A 20186-nucleotide genomic window follows, 5' to 3' on the forward strand; every position below is an offset into this window, starting at 1 on the left:
AGACTTTATAGCTCATAAAGCCTAAAATATTTACTTTATCATCATTTGTAGAAAAAGTTTGCAGATCTCTAGCCTAGGGTCAACATGATTAACTTTATGCATGATGTTCCTAGAGGCCTTAGATGTAGCAAATGACCATCAACTCACATATCCAACTGCCTAATGACTATTGTCTCTTGGATGTCTCTCAGACACCTCAAGCTTAACGAATCTTTAATTGAATTCATCACTTCTCAAACCCTCACCACTTTCAGAATTTATGAAATGATATTAATATCCACTTAGTACAAAAGCTAGAAGTCTGAGAATTATCTGTCTAGTGTCTGCTTGCTTTATTTTTGTATTTCCAATCTAGAATAGCACCCGATTCACAAGAAGTGCTCAAAATTTGGTGTCACTAGATAATATTCTATATACTCAGTGTTAGGCACTGCACAAATTGCCAAATCACACACTTGTTCTTAAAAGCAAATTCTAAGAATGTAACAAAACATGAAAAAATGAAAAAATAAATGAAGTACAGAGCAAAAGTGTGAAGTGGAATGGGCTTAAAGAGCCTGACAGTCTGTGTATCACAGCCACAGAAGGATAGTTGGTTGAGACTTCTAGTTGTCTGAAGATTCCCTGGTGTTTTACTAGAAGTTCCCTACGGTCACCAGGAAACGTATCTTCTAGAACAATTCTATCTGAAGCTCAGACCAAGTCTAGGTAGTTGCTTTTCCCTCCCTACATTCAGCCAACAAAGTACCTAAAAACAAGTAAATGGCTACCATTAAGCTTTTACATAATTACCAAAATGACAAACCACCAAGACATGTATAAGATACCATCTGCCAATTCTGTTGAAAAGTTCACTAAAAATCAGGTACTATTTAGTCCATTTTAAATTATAATCTTACCACAAATGGAGTTTATTCTTGCTGTGGGTCTGAAGGTATCCACAAAGTCTGATACCAGGTTTCCAAGTAACTAAAACAAAAACAAAAATAAAAAATAAAATCAAGATTGCTTTGAATATAACCATCATTTATGTAAAATGAGACAATATATAAAGATTTAATACAATACCTGACATATAAAAATTACTCAAAAGTCAGTTCTCTTTTACTTCCTTTCAAACAATTACTTCTGAGTTCATCTGTCCCTGAATTATTCCTAATTATACCATCATGTCTTTGGCTATTTCATGAAGCTGGTATATTTTAACAGATGATATAGAAACTAAGGTGCCTGGGTGGCTCAGTTGCTTAAGCGTCCAACTCTTGATTTTGGCTCTGGTCATGATCTCAGGGTTGTAAGATCAAGTCTTGTGTCAGGCCCTGTGCTCAATGGAGAATCTGTGTGAGGTTCTCTCTCCCCAACTCCCTCTGGCCACCCACCCCCACTCTGGGCACATTCTGCCTTTCTCTCTAAAATAAAGAAATAAATCTTAAAAAAAAAAGAAAAAGAAACTGTCTCAGTAAGATAGCAGAGAAATACATTATAATGATAAAGAAAACATAGTTTATCTCAGGATAAGTACCCATTTTAAAAGTAAGCACACAAAAATGAGATTAATATAACTATTTTTTATTAAAATTTCTGTTAAAAAACTTGGAAAATACCAGATTTACCCAGTGTGGAAGTTTTCCCTCAGGATATAGTTTCCTGATCTCTGTAACTGCAAAGTAGGCTGGTAATAAACAGGCATTTCTTTCCAGGATATATGCTATAACCTAAGAAAAATAAAAGAACAATGTTATTTTTGATTAGTTCCACAGATAAGCCCTTTAAATGCAAGAGTGGCAATAACAAAGATATTAAAAGATATTATTTCATGGACTCATTGGGCTTCATCTATAGCATAAAGGAATTTATTTACATGTAAAGAATCTCTAAAAAATGAAGACTAATGAAAAAGGAAATGGATGTTACTAAGTAACTGCTTTAAATATTGGTAGACTCTAATAGGAAAGCAATAGACCAAAGTAATAATTCTTGCAACATTAATTACAAACTACAAATATCTTTTAAATGGTCCATAGGCTAAAGTCTTATAACCGTTTAAAATACTATAATGTCTATATTACTGTTTTCTTAATTAAAAGCCATGTCTTAATTAAACTTAAATTTTTCTTTTGAAATATAATAAAACAGCATCTTTAAAACTAGAAGTGATTTTTATAGAAGTATCCAAATGGAAGTCTATAACTATCATACATTTGAAAGGCATAGAGCTACAGAAAACTACACTTTTTTCAGGTTATGACTAATGAATTACAGACATGTCTAAATTACCTCTCTTGCTGCTAGAAGTTGCTGTACAACAGCTGAGCTCACTGTATTGGGAATTGTCAAGATTTTCTCCAAAATCACTTTTAAGAGATCCCGAACACCCTGATAGAAGAAACCTATAGGTTAAAGCCAAGTAATGCCCCCTGTGCTAGTTAAAGCATTTAGAGATTTCAATATTATATACTCAGAAAAAAATGTTACCTTCAAGGTCACATTTTCAATTTTTCTGAATCAGAGCTAACACTTGAGTCCCTAACATTAGCCCAAGAGTCATGTTCCAAAATACAATTCTAAAGAATAAAAATATGAATGAACAAAGAAAGTCCTTACGAATAAAAATTAATCTTTCTACACTGTGCTAAGCTTTCTGGACCCTACTGTTACCCTATTGTATTGTTATCCTATTGTAACAATAGAAATATTTGTAATTTCTTGTCCAAAAAGCATATAGAGAAAAATTCCATTCAATATGCATTTACTGAGTATAAATTGTGTGACCAATCTTATAGAAAAGACAGACAAAAACATACACATGAAAGGAATTAGAAACAATTCTAAAACACCATACAAATAAAAAGGTAAAAATTGCATGTTAACCTTCTAAGGGAAATGAAGAGAGAGAGAGAGAGAGAGAGAGAGAGAGAAACTTCTTAGTTTTAGTTTTCTATTAAATCATGACTCAAATCAATAATTACCACTTAAGTCATTTTAGATTAGAGAAAATACAGACATAAAACACAGGGTTAGGCAATGATAATTCTTTCAAACAGAACAGTAACAAAAGTGGTTTGAATGAAGGAGAATGGTTGCGAAGCAAGGGAGATCTCAAGCTGTATAAAGATACACAGGGAGTATATGCTTTTATTTTTGGGTCAAGAGATGAGTGCTGAAGGATGTGTGTTCAAAGGTGGTCAAAGTGGAGGTGAAGCAGGACTTGCTCACTTATCAGTTGATGCCTACATCCCTTCACAGTTCCACACAGCCAAGGGGCTGCAACAATCATAAGATCTGTGGGCTGAAGGAGCCCAGAGTTTGCTTGGTGACTTCCCTATTCATCATACAGCCACATGCATTTTTAAGAATGTTGAGAGGAAAGCAGAGAAGCTGTAGGAAACATTGAGTAATTTTAAATCCCTTTAGGAAACACAACAAAATATAGATTTTGTAAATGCTTCTACTTCATTTCCCCTGTCAGATTTTAAGATATACACACTGAAATATTATTCATGTCTGAAAGTGATTACTTTCTATAATTAGGAAAAAATACCTTGTAATCCACTCCCCCAATTATTTTCCGGACCAGCTTAAATGTTAGGGCCCAAAGTTGTGTTCTTTCCCATTCAAGTGTGTCAGAGTTTATCAGGCATTCACAAACCATTCTAGAAAATAAAAATACTCATTCCAGTTATAAGACAGAATTTTGCAAGTTCTCTAATAGCCAGGGTCCATGTACTCTGGACATTACATTTGTCAGTGTTCTTCAGAAAGGTACATTACTATTCATGAATACTCTTTAAAAAATTACATATATATTACATTTTTTACTTGTGTGACAGAACACAAAATAGAACAAAATAATATTATATTTTTACTAGAAAGAAATCCAACAAAAGCTATTGATTAAATGTTTACCATCTTCAGTTTGTGGTAGGTTGTATTTTTCCAAGATGGCTGCAATAAGATTTTCAATCCCACATGCTCTTCTGAAGGGAGACACTTGACACTCCTCCCATGAACAGGTGGGAGAAGGGACTAGATTCTTTTCCCCTAAATGTGGACAGGCCTAAGATTATGACAAAAAGGACACTTACAACCCCAAGGCAAGGTATTACAACTTCTGCCTAGTCTTCTTTTGAATGCTTGGTCTTGGACACCATCATGCTGTGAGAAAGTTCAGGTCACATGGACAGGGCCTACATAGATTCCACCAATAGCTCCAGCTAAGATCCTAGATGACAGCCAGGCATCAACTACCAGACATATGAATGGGGAAACCTTCGGGATGAATGGGGATAACTATAGCTATAGCCACCATCTAATTGCAATCATGAGACCCTGAGATAAAACTGCCTACTGAGCTCAGTCCACCACCACAACCATGAGTGTTAATAAAATATTAAGTGATCCTAGCCCCTGGGCTGAAAGACAAAGTCTACCTGGGTTTGAGCCTTTAAGTATACAATTCTAAGAATACTATGTCCTAGAAACTAAATTTATGAAACTGAGATTTTATGAAGGATTACTTGTTGAGCCTAACTTTCTTCTTCATTCCTTCATGTTTTTATAAGAATCTTGGCCAATTTCCAAACATTAAAAAATCTTGAGATTCTTTGGATTGCTCATATCCACCATTAAACATACCTGGGTGGAAGGAGACCAGTCTCTACTGCCATTGCTAAACAGTCATAGAGAAAAGAAATTCTTTTAGGACTATGCTGGCCATGAATAAATTTAACAATCCACTGGATGCACTGTTCATGAGATTCCTGGAAAATTAGAAAATGATTACATTTTAGGTCCAAAGTGATATTTTATAACTGACAGATAACTAATACTACACCTGAGAGTATATCAAAACTATGAATGAAATACTCCATTATAAACATTCATGATGAAAACAATTTAAAAAAATGGAAAAATTCAGATTTAGTATTTCAGTTATATTAAGCTTAAAATAATAAAATTCTATCAATTCCCATCATTTTTATTACATGAGACTTCCAAAAGGAGGAAGATTTTATTAATGTACACATAGTCAACAGAAAACTCTAAAAAGGATTGTGCATGGCATTGTAAGAAGTGCCCTAAATGGCAGATTCAAACATTCCTGTCACTGGGGGAAAAAATCCATTGTGAGTTAGTACATCAGCCTCACGAGAACTGTGTGACTCTAATCCTCAGGGGCCCAATTGTGAATCCAATGACATATTAAATTTCTAGACTTGTATAACTTTAAATCTGATACCAAAATATAGTGCCCATATCAATTTGTCTTCTAGGATTTCCTCAAGAGGAACCTACATGTCCTCTTCCTCTGCACTACCACTGTGCCTCATACACACTTCTATTGGAATGTATAATGCCGATTTAGAAAGATCTATTTTTTTTCTGGCTCCTCCATTTGAATACAAATTTCTGGAAAACAAGGGGCATCCTTAATTCATAAATTGTTTAATGAATTATTAAAATATGCCGAAAGCATGTTCAACACCAAAGAAGTGCAAAACAAACCACAATGAGATAGAATTTCTCATTTTAGATCAGCAAACATCAAAAAAAATTATTAACAACCTACTGTGAGGCCCTAGGGAACAGATACTTTTACACATTCCTAGAGGAGTATCAATTGGTATAACTCTTATGGAAAGCTAACAGGAAATTTCTATAAAAATTTTAAGTAGACATACCCTCTAACCCAGCAATACTACTTCCAGGAATTTATTCAGTGTCCTGTGCACAATATTGTCCATTATAGTATTGTTTAAAGTGGAGTAGTTAAGAAGTAACCTAAATAACCTAAACTGGAGTAGTTAAGAAAAAACAGGGGACTGGTTAAACGAAGGTGCAATCATATAATAGATTATGTTGCTGTAAAAAAGAAAGGCAGAAATAACGTTCAATGGATTGATGTGGAATTATTTTCAGATTTTAACAGTAAGAGGAAAAGGGCTAATGAACAGTGAACACATTATGTGAATGTTCTATAAAAGTTGATCCTATATGTGTAAAATACTTCCAGAAGGCAACAAACTGAGAATACCAGCTACTGATACGAAAAAGAGCAGGTGTAAGCTAAGAGAGATGGAAGGCAGACTATTCATTGGTCCCCTTTTTGGTACTTTTTGCATTTGGAGCCATATGAATAGATTACCTATTCGAAGACAATTAAAACGAGATTTAAGGGACGCCTGGGTGGCTCAGTGGTGGAGCGTCTGCCTTCGGCTCAGAGTGTGATCCCGGAGTTCTGGGATGTAGTTCTCCATCCGGCTCCCTGCATGGAGCCTGCTTCTCCCTCTGCCTGTGTCTCTGCCTCCCTCTCTCTCTCTGCGTCTCTCATGAATAAATAAATAAAATCTTATAAAAAAAAAAAAACAAAACCCACAAGATTTATGCCTATGTAACCCCATGTTTGGGAAGCAAGTCTTACCACCAGTGGTCAAATATAAACAGTTCTCATTTTCCTACCAATAATGTACCGTCAGAAGATAATACATTCCTGGAACACCAGCTCTTTAAGGATCACACATTTTGTCTTTTTCATGGATACATTTTCTGGTGACTGTTCATTGTTACTAAGTTCTACTGCTCCTTTCCTCATTTTTCTTAGAAAATCTGTGTATCTTTATTATAGTATCCTTATTGTGGCATCTTTGTATCTTTACTATGGTATCTTTTATTTATTTATCTTTAAAAGATTTTATTTATTTATTCATGAGAAACGCATGGGGGGGGGGGGGGGGCAGAGACACAGGCAAAGGCAGAAGCAGGCTCCACGCCGGGAGCTGGATGTGGGACTTGATCCCGGGTCTCCAGGATCACGCCCTGGGCGGAAGGCAGGTGCTAAACCGTTGAGCCATCCAGGGATCCCCTTACTATGGTATCTTTAATCATAGCATCTCTGTATCAATGTTTTGCTAGTTCCTTCTGTTGAATAAATGAATGAAATTTGTATCTTTTACAATTGCTACCAGAGCTGTTTCCACATGTGCCAAATAAATCAGAGTAGGATGAAGTGTTTTATATAATCTAACATGGGGGAGATTTTTATAGGTGTCTCACAATGTGCCATCATCAGTTTGATTTCTTAATACTGGTTCTCCACTGGAAGAATACAAATTGAAACAAATGGAAACCAGAATACACATATAACAAATGATGACACTAATTTCTCCCTTTCCAAAAGGACCTTAGCAGCAACATCAAAGTAGTGTAAAAAAGGAGGCATCAAAAATCATGACCTGGATGTAGTAAAAAAAAATGCAGTGCTCACCTGAGAAAGACCACCCCAAAACTGTCTGAAGGCTCCCAGACAGCTAATTAGTTTTGTCTTTTCATCTTCAGGGGTGTCCATGAACATTCTAAAAAGCAAAAATCACAGATTTGCTACTAGTTCTTGAGGGGGAATTAATTCAACATAACCAGAATCTTACAGGTCTCGCGTGCCTCCAAGGCAAACCTGAGTCACATCTTCCAAAGACACTCCGGTAGAAACACAAAAATCTGCCATGCATGTATGTATACACTCACCCAGGAAAAGCCTCTTCTATGATTTCCGTTTTCTGTAAAAAAAGAAAAAGAAAAAAAAGATAGAAAAAATAAGCGGTGTAAAAAAGTAAAAACAAAAAAAAAGGGGGGGGGCGCCCCTCAGACGACATTACAATGTAACACCGGACAGGTCACCCTGACCCGCCACACGCACAAGACACCCCCCGGCCGGGCCTGTCACCAAGGGAGCTGGGGATTTCGATGGAGACTGAGTCCGACCCCTGCAGACGCACGAGAGGCCAACAGGAGACGTGGGGGGCGCGGGGCGCTGGGCGCCGCCGCTGCGGGGTGCCCCCCCCTCCCCCCGACGCCGCCCCGGCGCCCGGCGGCTCCGCTCACCACCACGTCCTCAAAAATGCTCTGCAGTTGCGTCTCCATCTGCACCATCGCCCCGGCTCGTCCTGGACGCTGGGCGCGCGGCCCGGTGAGGCCCAAGCTCCGGGAATTGACCGGCTGAGGGGCGGAAGCCGCCAGAAACCTCAGCCGGCGGGCAAGCTTTCCCTTCTCTGAAGCGCTCGGCCGAGGGGACCCCCTTCCCCGTCCAGCAAACCGCGGCGCCTGCGCGGAAGCTGGGAAGCGCCGGGTGCGTGTGGATTAGCGACCGTGCGGAAACCGGGCCCCCAGCTAGTTGGTTCCGCCGGGGGAGAAGCGCGGCCCCCCGAGCGGGACGAGACTGCCACCAAGTGGAGCCTGGAGCCCAAGTCCCCCTGAGGCGTCGTCGGCTGCAGGCCGCCACCTCCCGGCTGGAACGCGAGTTCCTTCCTGCTCCAGGCTGATGCTTCTGCCTACCGGCAAGGAAAGGAGCTTGAGGCCCAGGGAATGGCAGGCAGCCAGGGAGAAGGGCTCCACCTGCAACCTAGGTCAACCTGTCGTCTGTGAGAGCTGCTGATCTGGAGCCAAGAGTCGAAACCACACTTTTCTTGACGACAGGGACCGTGTCTTCTCGAGTATGGCAACCCCAGTGCCTTGCCCAGTGCCTGACACATAGCAAGCTTCTAACATAAAGGTCGGGGGGTAAAAATAAACGAATGCATTCTTACCGAATTTTAATTAGAATAAGAAAATAATTATGTCTGCCGTTTTAGTTATAATCATCTAAAATAATATTTATCAATCTCTGAATACCTAGAGCTTCTTTGGTGAGGGTAGAAGCGGAGAAACCTTGGTAGATAGGAAGGCTGGGGGCGAGCCCCTCCGCCGGGGCGTCCCTCCAAGCCCTCGCTGCACTCTTCCCCGATGCCTGCCCTCCCGGCTCAAGCTGGTGGACGGTCTCTTCTTGATCGCCGCGTAACACCTTTGCGCATAAGTAGTAGATAGAGCACTTCATTTATGAAATATCTGTTCACTCTTTGCTCAGCACTAGGCACAATATTAGGTATACTTAGTGAGCCGCATTGCAGGAAGCGACTTTGTAGGATGTCCAAGCTAGAAGGATGACGGGGCCAGAATTATTCAGACCTAAGCAGCGTAACAATCTATTATTCTTTTTTGTATGCCAAACAGGTTACCTTATTTTGGACTATCTTTAGTCAGGTAGACTTGTAAGAGTTTTCAGTTGGCAGATTTCTATGCTTCCACTCTGTTTCCTCTCTCTCTCTCTCTATATATATATATAGACTCAATATGATTTACATATCAATTATCCCCAAATTACTCTATAGATTAAATTTAATCCCAATAAAAATCCCAGCATTTTTTGGTCAAATAGACAAGCTGATTCTAAAATTTATATGGAGGGATCCCTGGGTGGCGCAGAGGTTTAGCGCCTGCCTTTGGCCCAGGGCGCGATCCTGGAGACCCGGGATTGAGTCCCACGTGGGGCTCCCTGCACGGAGCCTGCTTCTCCCTCTGCCTGTGTCTCTGCCTCTCTCTCTCTCTGTGTGACTATCATAAATAAATAATAAAAAATAAAATAAAGTTTATATGGAGCACTTGATGGGATGAGCACTGGGTGTTATTCTGTATGTTGGCAAATTGAACACCAATAAAAAATAAATGTATTATTAAAAAATAAATAAATAGAATTTATATGGAAATACAAAGGACTTAAAATAGCCAAAATAAGCTTGAAAAAAAATTGGAGAACTTAAGCTATTCTACTTTGAGACTCGCTAATAAGCTACAGCAATTGAAACAATATGATATTATCATAACAATTGGAACTCTCACACATTTGTAGTATTGGAGTATGAAAATGGTAAACACGGGGAGGCCTGGATGGCTCAGCGGTTGAGCATCTGCTTTCTGCCCCGGGCGTGATCCTGGGAGTCCCACATCAGGCTCCCTGTATGGAGTCTGCTTCTCTCTCTGCTTATGTCTCTTCCTCTTTCTCTGTGTCTCTCATGAATAAATAAATTTTTAAAAATTATAAAAAAGAAAAGGTAAACACCAGTTTGGGGAACTCTTTGACATTTTTTAATAAAGTTAAACATATACTTACCATATAACCCCAGAATTCTGCTCCTAGGCATTTACCCAGCAGAGAAGGTAACATATATCTGGAGAAAGACCTGTTCATTACTATTCATAGCAACCTTACTTACATTACTCAAAAACTGAGAATAATCTAAATGTCCACCAACAGGTGAATTGATAAACAATCTCTAGTACACTCATAAAATAGAATGATACACATGGATAGATCTCAAAATATAAAGTTGCGTGAAAGAAGCTAGATGCATAAGAGTACACACTGTGTGATTCCAATTATATAAACCTCAAGAACATGCAAATAAATAGGTGGCTACATAAAACAGTGTTTGCCTCGACTGCAAAGGAACACCAGGAATTTCCCAGTATGAAGAAAATACTTCCTATCTTGACTGAAGTGGTAGTTAAACCAGTGTAAATATTTGCCAATATTCATGGATCTGTACACATAAACTTTAGGTATTTCATTGTTTATATATTATATGCCAATTGAATAAATGAACATTGGGGGAAAACACATCAAAGTCTAGGACTATGAGGTCAATTTTTATTCAATGGATGAAGCATCAACAAATATGATATAAAAATTAAATTGTATTTGGTTATGAAAAAGATCTAATTCTTTCCTGACCATTCTACCTTTTGAACTGTACAAGTCCTGGCAGATATTAAGATTGGCTAGCATTTGGGCAGCCCTGGTGGCTCAGTGGTTTAGCGCTGCCTTCAGCCCAGGGTGTGATCCTGGAGACCTGGGATTGAGTCCCACGTCGGGCTCCCTGCATGGAGCCTACTTCTCCCTCTGCCTGTGTCTGCGCCTCTCTCTCTCTGTGTGTCTCTCATGAATAAATAAGATCTTAAAAAATATATTCTTCTAAATACTTACCTTGAAATTTCTATAATATGGAATATAATTGCCACAGCAGAAAGTGTCAAACCACTGAATATTCACTAGAAGGAAGAAAAAAAAAGGTATAAGGAAAGGACTGGTTGGAGATATCCTTGAATGTGTAATGTATCAACTATTTTAGCTTTCCCCAAAAATGACCAAGCCTTCAGCAGGAAGAATAATTACCTGGCACAGATCAAAGCAGACTGAGCAAAAGGGCAAACACAAAACTACACCCAAGGGAAGTGTGCTAATGGTCAAACCAATGCAACTGAATTGGTTGGTTCAAGGTGGAGGCTTGGTGCTGGGAAAAGGAACTAAATCAGAAGCTCAGGAAATAAGTAAAGGCAGAAATGCAAGCAGAGATGATGAATAAGACTGGAACACCCAGGATGTCTCTGTGAAAAAGGCTGGTACATTCAGATCACTGTTAGCACTGGACTCAAGACAAATAGTTGGATCAGCCTGGAAAGTGAGGCCAGGGTAGACACTCTGAAAGCCTGGGTGAGTAGTCTGAGTCAGAAGCTAATCGTATGATTGCTTTGGGTTTGTAAATAATGGACTGAGTGATAAGAAAGACAAAAAATAAAATAAAATACAACAAAATAAAGTAAAATATAAAAACAGCACATGGCATAGAATGAATACTAGGCTAGATTTAAGGGTCCAGGGAATATACCTACATCCCTAAAGAATAGGATATAGCAAAAAAAAAAAAAATGGAAGCTGGAAACCCTAGATTTTGAAGGTGGAGATGAAGCAGTTTAGGGCTATTGGGGAAAGGGAGGAGAGAAGAGGCATATCCCATCAACATGGTATCTTTTGTATCTTCATGTTTTCTATTCCAAATTCTAATATAATGTCATAAGTGAATGAATGATGAATGAAAGAATATTGAGTTTGTAAAGGAAGGTGTGGAGAGTAAGCTGGATTTTAGGTTCCAAGCATATAAGTTATTTCATGGACTCATCAGTGAAATGAAAGTCTCACTGGCTACAACCATAAAAATCCCATTGGTGAAGGAATCAGGATTCAATGGTTTTTGAGGAGGGCAACTTTGACCTAGTTCTGGGGAATGAGTATTGCAAAGGAATGACAGGATGGAGGGGCAGGGTAGAGGATGGTAGTAGTTTTGCTTCACTACAGACCAGGAAAGCTGGAAGCCTGTTTTTTTTTTTTTTTTTTTTGTTTTTGTTTTTGAGTTTTCAAGTGAAAAGTAAACATGAGAACAGTCTCCCCAGTGCAAAGGCTAGAGATGGGATTTTTAAATGAGTGGAGATGACACAAAGACTGGAAGAGTCTGAGAAGCACCTGTGACAAGTTTTATGCATGATCTGAGCCTACATATGTAGCTGTATTTACACACACACACTCACTTGCTCAGACGATGGACTCTGATCTTAGCCCAGTTTCATATCCTGACCCTCACTTCTGACACCCACTCCAAGTTTGGGAGTCCCTAAAACAACCCATCCCCCATCCCACTTATGTAAATATCTGCCAAGCCCCTTAATCTCTTGAAGCTTCCATTTTACTATCTGCAAAGCTGTTAAGTTCTGTGGGAAGAAGGCGAATGTGCATAGAGAATTGAACCTACCACCAGACATACAGTAAGCTATATATCTTCTGTAGCTCTTGATAACTTATGTACTTTGTTGTTGTTGTTATTATGTACTCTTTCACTCCAAGATGGCAGGCCCATCAGCAGAGTTCAAGATGTGTAAGAAAACTATAATATAACTTTAAAAGATGGGAGAAGGGGATCCCTGGGTGGCTCAGCGGTTTGGCACCTGCCTTCAGCCCAAGGTGTGATTCTGGGGTCCAGGGATCGAGTCCCACATCGGGTTCCCTGCATGGAGCTTGCTTCTCCCTCTGTCTCTTATGAATAAATAAATTTAAAAAAAAACCTTTAAAAAAATAAAAGATGGGAGAAAATCCTTACCTCAGGGATAAGACCTTTGGAGGAGACATTCAATCTTTGCCTAATGCATGGATAGGTAAAGGGGAAAGTATCCTAATGTCGTAAGAGTGGGAAGGATATCACTGGGGAGCTGTCCTGGGAAATTCTTTTTTTTTTTAATTTTATTTATTTATGATAGTCACACAGAGAGAGAGAGAGAGACAGAGAGAGAGAGAGAGAGAGAGAGAGAGAGAGGCAGAGACATAGGCAGAGGGAGAAGCAGGCTCCATGCACCGGGAGCCTGATGTGGGATTTGATCCTGGGTCTCCAAGATTGTGCCCTGGGCCAAAGGCAGGCGCTAAACCACTGCGCCACCTAGGGATCCCCTGTCCTGGGAAATTGTATAAAGACACATCATCTAACCATCTCAGTGGAGATATATGTGGTGTAAAGCCAGAGTGGAGACAAGAGAGGTTGGGAAGTCATGAATATTGTATGCTTCTCTTTAGTAAGAGAATTTGACCAAAAAGAGACCTGGTCTTTGCCTTTGACTTCTGAAGAATAATGTTTAAGCCCTTGGAATGTCATGCTGTGTTTTGGTTTGTCTGGGGGCCCTTGGGTTACCCTAGGCAGTCCAACAATGTGATTTGGGGTGAGAAAGTTTGGCTCACGAGGTTAACCTCTGGAGGAAATAGAGATTGAGTTCAGCTACGTAGATATCAACCATGCCTCCATGGTGGAGCCCCAATAATCTCTGGACACTAGACTCAAGTGAGCTTTATTGGTTAGCAACATTTCATGTATGTTATCATGTATTGATGCCAGGAACAGAATGCTGTCCACACTCCATGGGAGGAGGACAACTGGAAACGGCTTAGAACTTCCTTAGACTCTGTCTTATGTGCTGATTTTCCTTTGGCTGATTTCCATCTGCATTTTTTAGTTATAATAAACCATACCATGGCTATAACATGAGTCTTTCTAGAAAATTATCAAACCTAAGCGTTGTTTTAGGGACTCCCAAACTTGGAGTGGGTGTCAGAAGTGAGGATAATCTTGAAGATGGCTCCTTTTAACTACACACACCACAATTCCAGTTTTGTTGGGAAGGAAAGAAGAGAAGAGAGAAGGGAGAAAGCCTGGGAGGGGAGGAGGGCAGAAGAGAAGGATGGAGGAAAAGAAGGAAAAAAATGTCAACCCCTCTCTATCTTTATAGATACATGCTTGCATGCACCAGGAGAAGGTATAGAAGTATTTTTGCCTCCTGTGGGCAAACTAATAGCCCGCAAGGATGTCCATGTCCTCATCCCTACAACCTGAAAAGATGTTATATTTCATGACAAAGGGGAATTAAAGTTGCAAATGGAATTAAGATTGCTAATCATCTGACTTTAAACTAAGGGGATATACCCTGGATTATCTGTATAGACCCAATGTAATCAAAAGGGTCCTTAAAAGTAGAAGAGGAAGTTGAAAGAAGAGAACCAGAGATGTGACTAAGGAAGAATAGTCAAAGAGATGCAAGATTTCTGGCCTAGAAGATGGAGAAAGGGAACCATTAGCCAAGGAGTGTACGTGGCTTCTAGAAACTGCAGAAGGTAATGAATCAGGTTCTCCCCCTAGAGCTTCCAGAAGGGAACCCAGCTGCATTGACACCTTGATTTTAGCCCAATGAGACCTGTAGCACACTTGTAACAAACAGAATTGTGAAATAAATTTGTGTTGTACTAAGCCACTAAGTTTGTGGCAAGCTGCTACAGCAGCCACAGAAAACTAATCTTTTTTTTTCTTTTAAGTAGGCTCTATGCCCAGCATGTAGCCCAACATGGAGCTTTAACTCACAACCCCAAGATCAAGACCTGAACTGAGATTAAGAGTCAGATGCTTAACTGACTGAGCTACCCAGGAACCCCATAGAAAACTAATCTAAATGCCTAAGTATCAATATTGGCTACCTGAGAGAGATGGGAGAGATAGATTATTTATTATAAAGTAACACTTTTGAAAAAAAGTAGAGTGGAGATATTCTCTTCACTTTTGATGCTGAAGATTTCAACATGTGTGTTCCATAAATAATTCAATATTATTAGGTCCCAGACCTAACTTGTCATCTTTCTAGAAAACTAGACTCTCCTCCTGGTGCCCCCTCTCTCTGCTAAGGACACCTCCCTGCTCCTAGTCATCTGAGTTTAGAATCAGTCTTTCAAGCCCAGAGGTACTGCTGTCATGTTTCTCCAGGTTAGCACTTACCTGTTTCCACTGGCTTCATTTAGCTTGTCACCTCTCTCTAGGACTGCAATAGCTGCACCTACGTGGTCCACTCTATTCTTGAGAGCCAGGTAAATATTCTAAAAGTGCATCTTCTATCATGTTACTCTCTGACTTTAGATCCTTCTTTGGCTTTTCCTTTCCTACAGACTTACATTTAAATTTCTTCAATCCAAGCTACTTCATTTCTTTTTTTCTTTATTTCTTTGGAAAGAATGGCTTTTTAACTCCAAATTTTTATTTTAAAAATCTTACAACATAGATTTCACATCCCAAAGAAGAATTATGATTTTTATAATTTATTCTGCCTTGTAAAAACCTCATTTTTTGGATTTCATTTGTATAGAGGTGTTTTGATTCATATAGTACTTTAACTCATACCAATAGTTTCTTTGTGTAGTCCAGAATTTAAAACTTTGGGGATGCCTGGTTGATTCAGGCAGTTACGCATCTGCCTTCTGCTCAAGTCATGATCCTGGGGTCCTGGGATTAAGCCCTGCATCAGGCTCCCTGCTCAGTGGGGAGTCTGCTTCTCCCTTTCCTTCTGCGTCTCCTCCTTGCTCTTGCTCTCTCTCTCTCAAATAAATAAATAAAAACTTAAGAATGTTAAATGTTAATTTTCATGGTATACGCTGTGAAACCAATTGATAATACTATTAATATAATTCTTTTTGTTACTATTTTTCAAAGCATTGTATGTAAATATTTCAAAGAGTTCTCCAAAGCTTATATTAAAAAAATAAATGTTCAACCAAACTCCTCCCCACCTTCAACTCTTTTCCCAGAAGCTAGCCATGTTCAATTCTTTTTCTAAATAACATGCTTTATTCTACTATTTTTTGCTATTTCTGTTTAGATATTACATTTCAACTTCTTACTTTGAAAGGAGAGTATGTAGTGTTCCCTGATATGCCTCACATTTCCTCCTTCTCCAACCTACTCATGTACAGATTTTGTTAAGTAAATAATTACAGACCATTCATTCCAATCTGACTCTGTAGCTATTACATATAATTTAGCAACACAGTGCATTGTTGTTACATTGCCTTTTCTTTCTTTCTTTCTTTCTTTCTTTCTTTCTTTCTTTCTTTCTTTCTTTCTTTCTTTCTTTCTTATAGTCACACACACAGAGAGAGAGAGAGAGAGAGAGAGGCAGAGACACAGGCAGAGGGAGAAGCAGGCTCCATGCACCGGGAGCCCGACCTGGGACTCGATCCCTGGTCTCCAGGATCGCGCCCTGGGCCAAAGGCAGGTGCTAAACCGCTGCGCCACCCAGGGATCCCACATTCCCTTTTCTATACCACATTTTGTTTTGTTTTGAGAGTTAATAATTGTCTTGTGTTTTTCTTTGCTTAGTTTTGGATGTGCCTATCACTAATTCATCCAGAAACCTCTGTCTGAGATGTAAATCTCTCAGGAACCAGACACATAAAGTATTTACCAATTTATCTTCCTCTTGGGCACATCCAGTCCTGGAGATTCTTTTTTGCCCTCTCCGACCTCACTACTATGTACTCAGCTTCATGCCTTTCTCCTCCTCAATTTACTACCTTGTTTGCAGAATGGAGAAAGAATACAACCTCCATTAGCTTTCTCAAAAGAGTATTTATTTTCCCTGAACTATTTTGAAAAATTTAAAACCTAGAGAAAAATCGCAAAAATTTTACAATCAACATACGTATTTCAAACATTTTACCACATTTACAATTCCTTTTTCTCTTCCTCTCTGGCTCTCTTTTCTCTATCTCCCAATCTAATTATATCTTTGTGAACTATTTGAGAATTATTTACAAACATCATAACTTCACTCTGAAATATTTCACCGTGTGCCTTCTGAAAGTCAATGCACTAAGGACCTGACTTTCCTAACCACCATATACTTATCACACTCAGGAAATTAAACACCAATATACTACTGTTGGGACCCCTGGGTGGGTTAGTGGTTGAGCATCTGCCTTTGGCTCAGGGTGTGATCCTGGAGTCCCCAGATGGAGTCCCACATCAGGCTCCTTGCATGGGGCTTGCTTCTCCTTCTGCCTCTCTCTCTCTGTCTCTCATGAATAAATAAATAAAATCTTAAAAAATATATATACTACTGTTATCTGGAATACATATACTGACATTTCCTCAATTGTCTCAGTAGTGTCCTTCAATTATCATTTTTTCTTCCATTTTTACTCCATTTTATTTATCCAGGATCCAGAGATCTTGCATTGCATTTAGTTGTAAGGTTTCTCCTTTCAGATTACAGTTCTGTAATCCTTCCTGTCCCCACTTCATAAAATTGACATTTTATTAAATTGACATTTAAATAAGCTGTTTTACAGAATGTCCCTCAATTTGGATTGTGTTCATTAGTGGCAGCCTTTGAAAGTTGGAAGAAATTAGAGATAGATTAGGGATTAGCAATACTACATGCCATATTGGTCCTGTTACATCCTTTATTTTTATTTTTTTTTTAATAATTATTTTTTGCTTTATTCTGTTCATACGTGACAGCCCCAAACCCAACACTTGGTTTTTCTCTTTTGACTTTACTACTCTGCCACTACCTAGGTCAACGGTCTTCCTCCCAGTAGTATATATGGTTTGATCCTCATCACGCGGGTATAACACAGGTCCTCAGAGATCAGGGCTCTCCAGCACCAGGACCTCCGTCATCCCCTTTGTCTGTACTCTTGGTGCTGGGGCTCTGCCCAGGTCCTGTCACCCCTGAGGTGTCCTTAGGCCAGAAACACCAAGCAGGCTACATGTTCTCTGCCAACTCTGAATAAACGTGGGGACTGCTTAGAGCCTAGGGTTGAGGGTAGTGAGGCAGGCTGTGTCTGGGTCCATTACAAAGGGATGCTGTGCTTGATTAATGAAGTCTGCCACGGCGATACCCTCTAGACATGTCTGGAATGGGGACCCTAGGGGGAGAGACTGCGTGCGGGCCACAGGCTGCTCAGACAGGGACAAGGTATGCACTATATCCTTGCATTTGGCGATTCTTCTGCTTCCCAGGCTGCGTTGTCTCACACACCAGGTGGCCGAGGAGGCATTCTGAAGGCCACGAAGGTTTAAGTGGCTTCCCTAGGCTCCTGGGTGGGGAGGCTACTTCGTCCAGCTGACTTTGGGAATGTCATAATGCTCCGTAAGGGTGTCCAAGTGTCTGTTGAAGTCCTCCACTCTCTGCTTGTGGGTTTTAGATGCTTTCTTTAGGATCCTTTCCATTTGCTGCTTCTCCTGCATCTTCTCGAAGGCCGCCTGGGCCGGGGTTCGCTTGTCCAGGCCTCGCCGCTTCTCCTCCTCCTTCTTTTTGCTCGTTCCCATCGCTTCCAGGAGTTTCGCCTTGTCTTTGTCCTTCTTCTTCTTCTTCTTCCGCCTGGTCACACCGAGCTCTGCGACGCCTTTTAGTTTCAGGGGCCCCTTCTGAACCTGCTCGTAAGCCGCCATGATGCTTGCTTTTCCCACATCCTTTATTTTTTTATTTTATTTTTTTTTCTGTTACATCCTTTTATTTTTTATTATTTTTATTTTTTTAAATTAATTTTTATTGGTGTTCAATTTACCAACATACAGAAAAACACCCAGTGCTCATCCTTTAAAGTGTTGTTTTTTAGAAGGTGTAGCTCTGATGTAAGCTTTAGAGAAAACATAAGTAAATACCCATATACACGTACATACACATATTCACAAAATCAAGTTTGTGTAATTTTTTTTTGACTTTGTGTAATTTCAAGTGGACCACAGAACTTCCCTTGAAGCCTATACATGCAAGTACATGAAACTGTGGCAGAGATTGTGCTCTAAACATAATCGGCATGGGTGATGGGACTTAGGATCCCGCTACTCAGCCATAGTGCTTGAGTTACATTTTAAGTTACATAATGTGTATTAGAAATGTTACCTATTTTTTATTTTTGAAAAGATTTTATTTATTTATTTATTTATTCATGAGAGATGCAGAGAGAGGAAGAGGCAGAGACACAGGCAGAGGGAGAAGCAAGCTCCATGCAGGGAGCTCGATGTGGGACTCGATCCTCCGACCCCAAGACCACGCCCTGAGCCGAAGGCAGATGCTCAACTGCTGAGCCACCCAGGCGTCCCAGAAATGTTAACTCTTACCTTATGGAATTGTTTCCCTAAAATTCATATGGTGAAGTCCTACTACTGCAGAACACGACTGTCTTTAAAAAGTCTTTAAATAGAGTCATATTGAGAGAATATGAGGTCATTAGAGTAGCCCTTAATCAATATGGCTACTATTCTTATAAGAAGAGAGGACTGGAATGCAGACAGAGCCACCAGACAGGGGCATGCACAGAAAGCCAACCATGTGAAGTTACAGGGAGAAGGCGCCTGTCTGCAAGCTTAAAGAGAGGCTGTAGGAGCAGCCAACCCTGCAACACCTTGATTTTGGACTTCCAGTTTCCATTATTATGAAAACGATAAATTTCTGTTGCTAAGCCACCCAATCTAGCGTATCTTTCATGGCAGCCCTAACAAACTAATGTTTGTACCTTTCTGAATTCTCTTAGGAAAGTTTAATTATTTCAACCTCTATTCCCCTGGTATTTCATTAATATCTGGCCTTTGTGATAGATACTGGACCAAATGACAAACCAAAACTGACCTTCTTCCTATACATGGTAGAAGCTGGACGTGCCAGAGAGATTCTAAAGTTTTGGGAAATAATCCAGGTCCTGCCTGGCTTCAAGGAAGTAGAATGAAACCACAGCCTATACTTTCATTGACCTTGGAGAGCCTTGGAGAACTCAGGTAGCATGATAACACTCTGGCTTTAGGATATCTTTTCTGGAGATGTCTCTAGAATTTCTGTCCTAAATGAGGTCCACTGGAGAACACTGAAAACAAGAAGAGCCTACTAAAGCTTAGAAAACTTTTGACAATAAAATTATTTCTGAGTTTTGAAATGAATAAGAAAGAGTTTTAAAATTCTAACATTACTAGGCATATTTCTTTACTTGACGCAAAGCAAGAGGAACAGTGCTCCAGGACCCAAAGACAACCTTAGAAATGTTGGTTGTTCAGTAGAAAACAACTGCAATGCTATAGGAGGCATCAGATCAGGTTTCTGATTTCTGAATCATAAGAGGTAGTAATTGGTGGTTCAAGTGACCAGCTGTTGCAAGTCTCTTTGGTCAAGTACATTAGGGGCAG

The 20186-nt window shown here is 39.7% G+C and overlaps 2 protein-coding genes across 2 annotated transcripts in view; both read right to left on the bottom strand.

Annotated features, from left to right (window-relative positions):
* Positions 1-8115, bottom strand: part of MED23 (mediator complex subunit 23) — a 45013-nt gene extending 36898 nt beyond the window's left edge. The window contains 8 exon segments of the mRNA XM_041756542.1: positions 900-969; positions 1614-1715; positions 2278-2376; positions 3542-3653; positions 4636-4760; positions 7265-7352; positions 7522-7553; positions 7879-8115. Of these exon segments, the coding sequence (XP_041612476.1) occupies positions 900-969; positions 1614-1715; positions 2278-2376; positions 3542-3653; positions 4636-4760; positions 7265-7352; positions 7522-7553; positions 7879-7926 (676 nt within the window). The 5' untranslated portion in view covers positions 7927-8115.
* Positions 8116-18109: 9994 nt separating this feature from the next.
* Positions 18110-18465, bottom strand: LOC121497569 (protein FAM32A-like). Its single transcript, XM_041767336.1, has one exon. It carries the CDS (start codon positions 18456-18458, stop codon positions 18117-18119), a length of 342 nt encoding a protein of 113 aa, XP_041623270.1. The 5' UTR covers positions 18459-18465; the 3' UTR covers positions 18110-18116.
* Between the last annotated feature and the right edge of the window lie 1721 nt (positions 18466-20186).

Source organism: Vulpes lagopus, chromosome 1 (assembly GCF_018345385.1).
Source record: "Vulpes lagopus strain Blue_001 chromosome 1, ASM1834538v1, whole genome shotgun sequence".
Classification (NCBI taxonomy): domain Eukaryota; kingdom Metazoa; phylum Chordata; class Mammalia; order Carnivora; family Canidae; genus Vulpes; species Vulpes lagopus.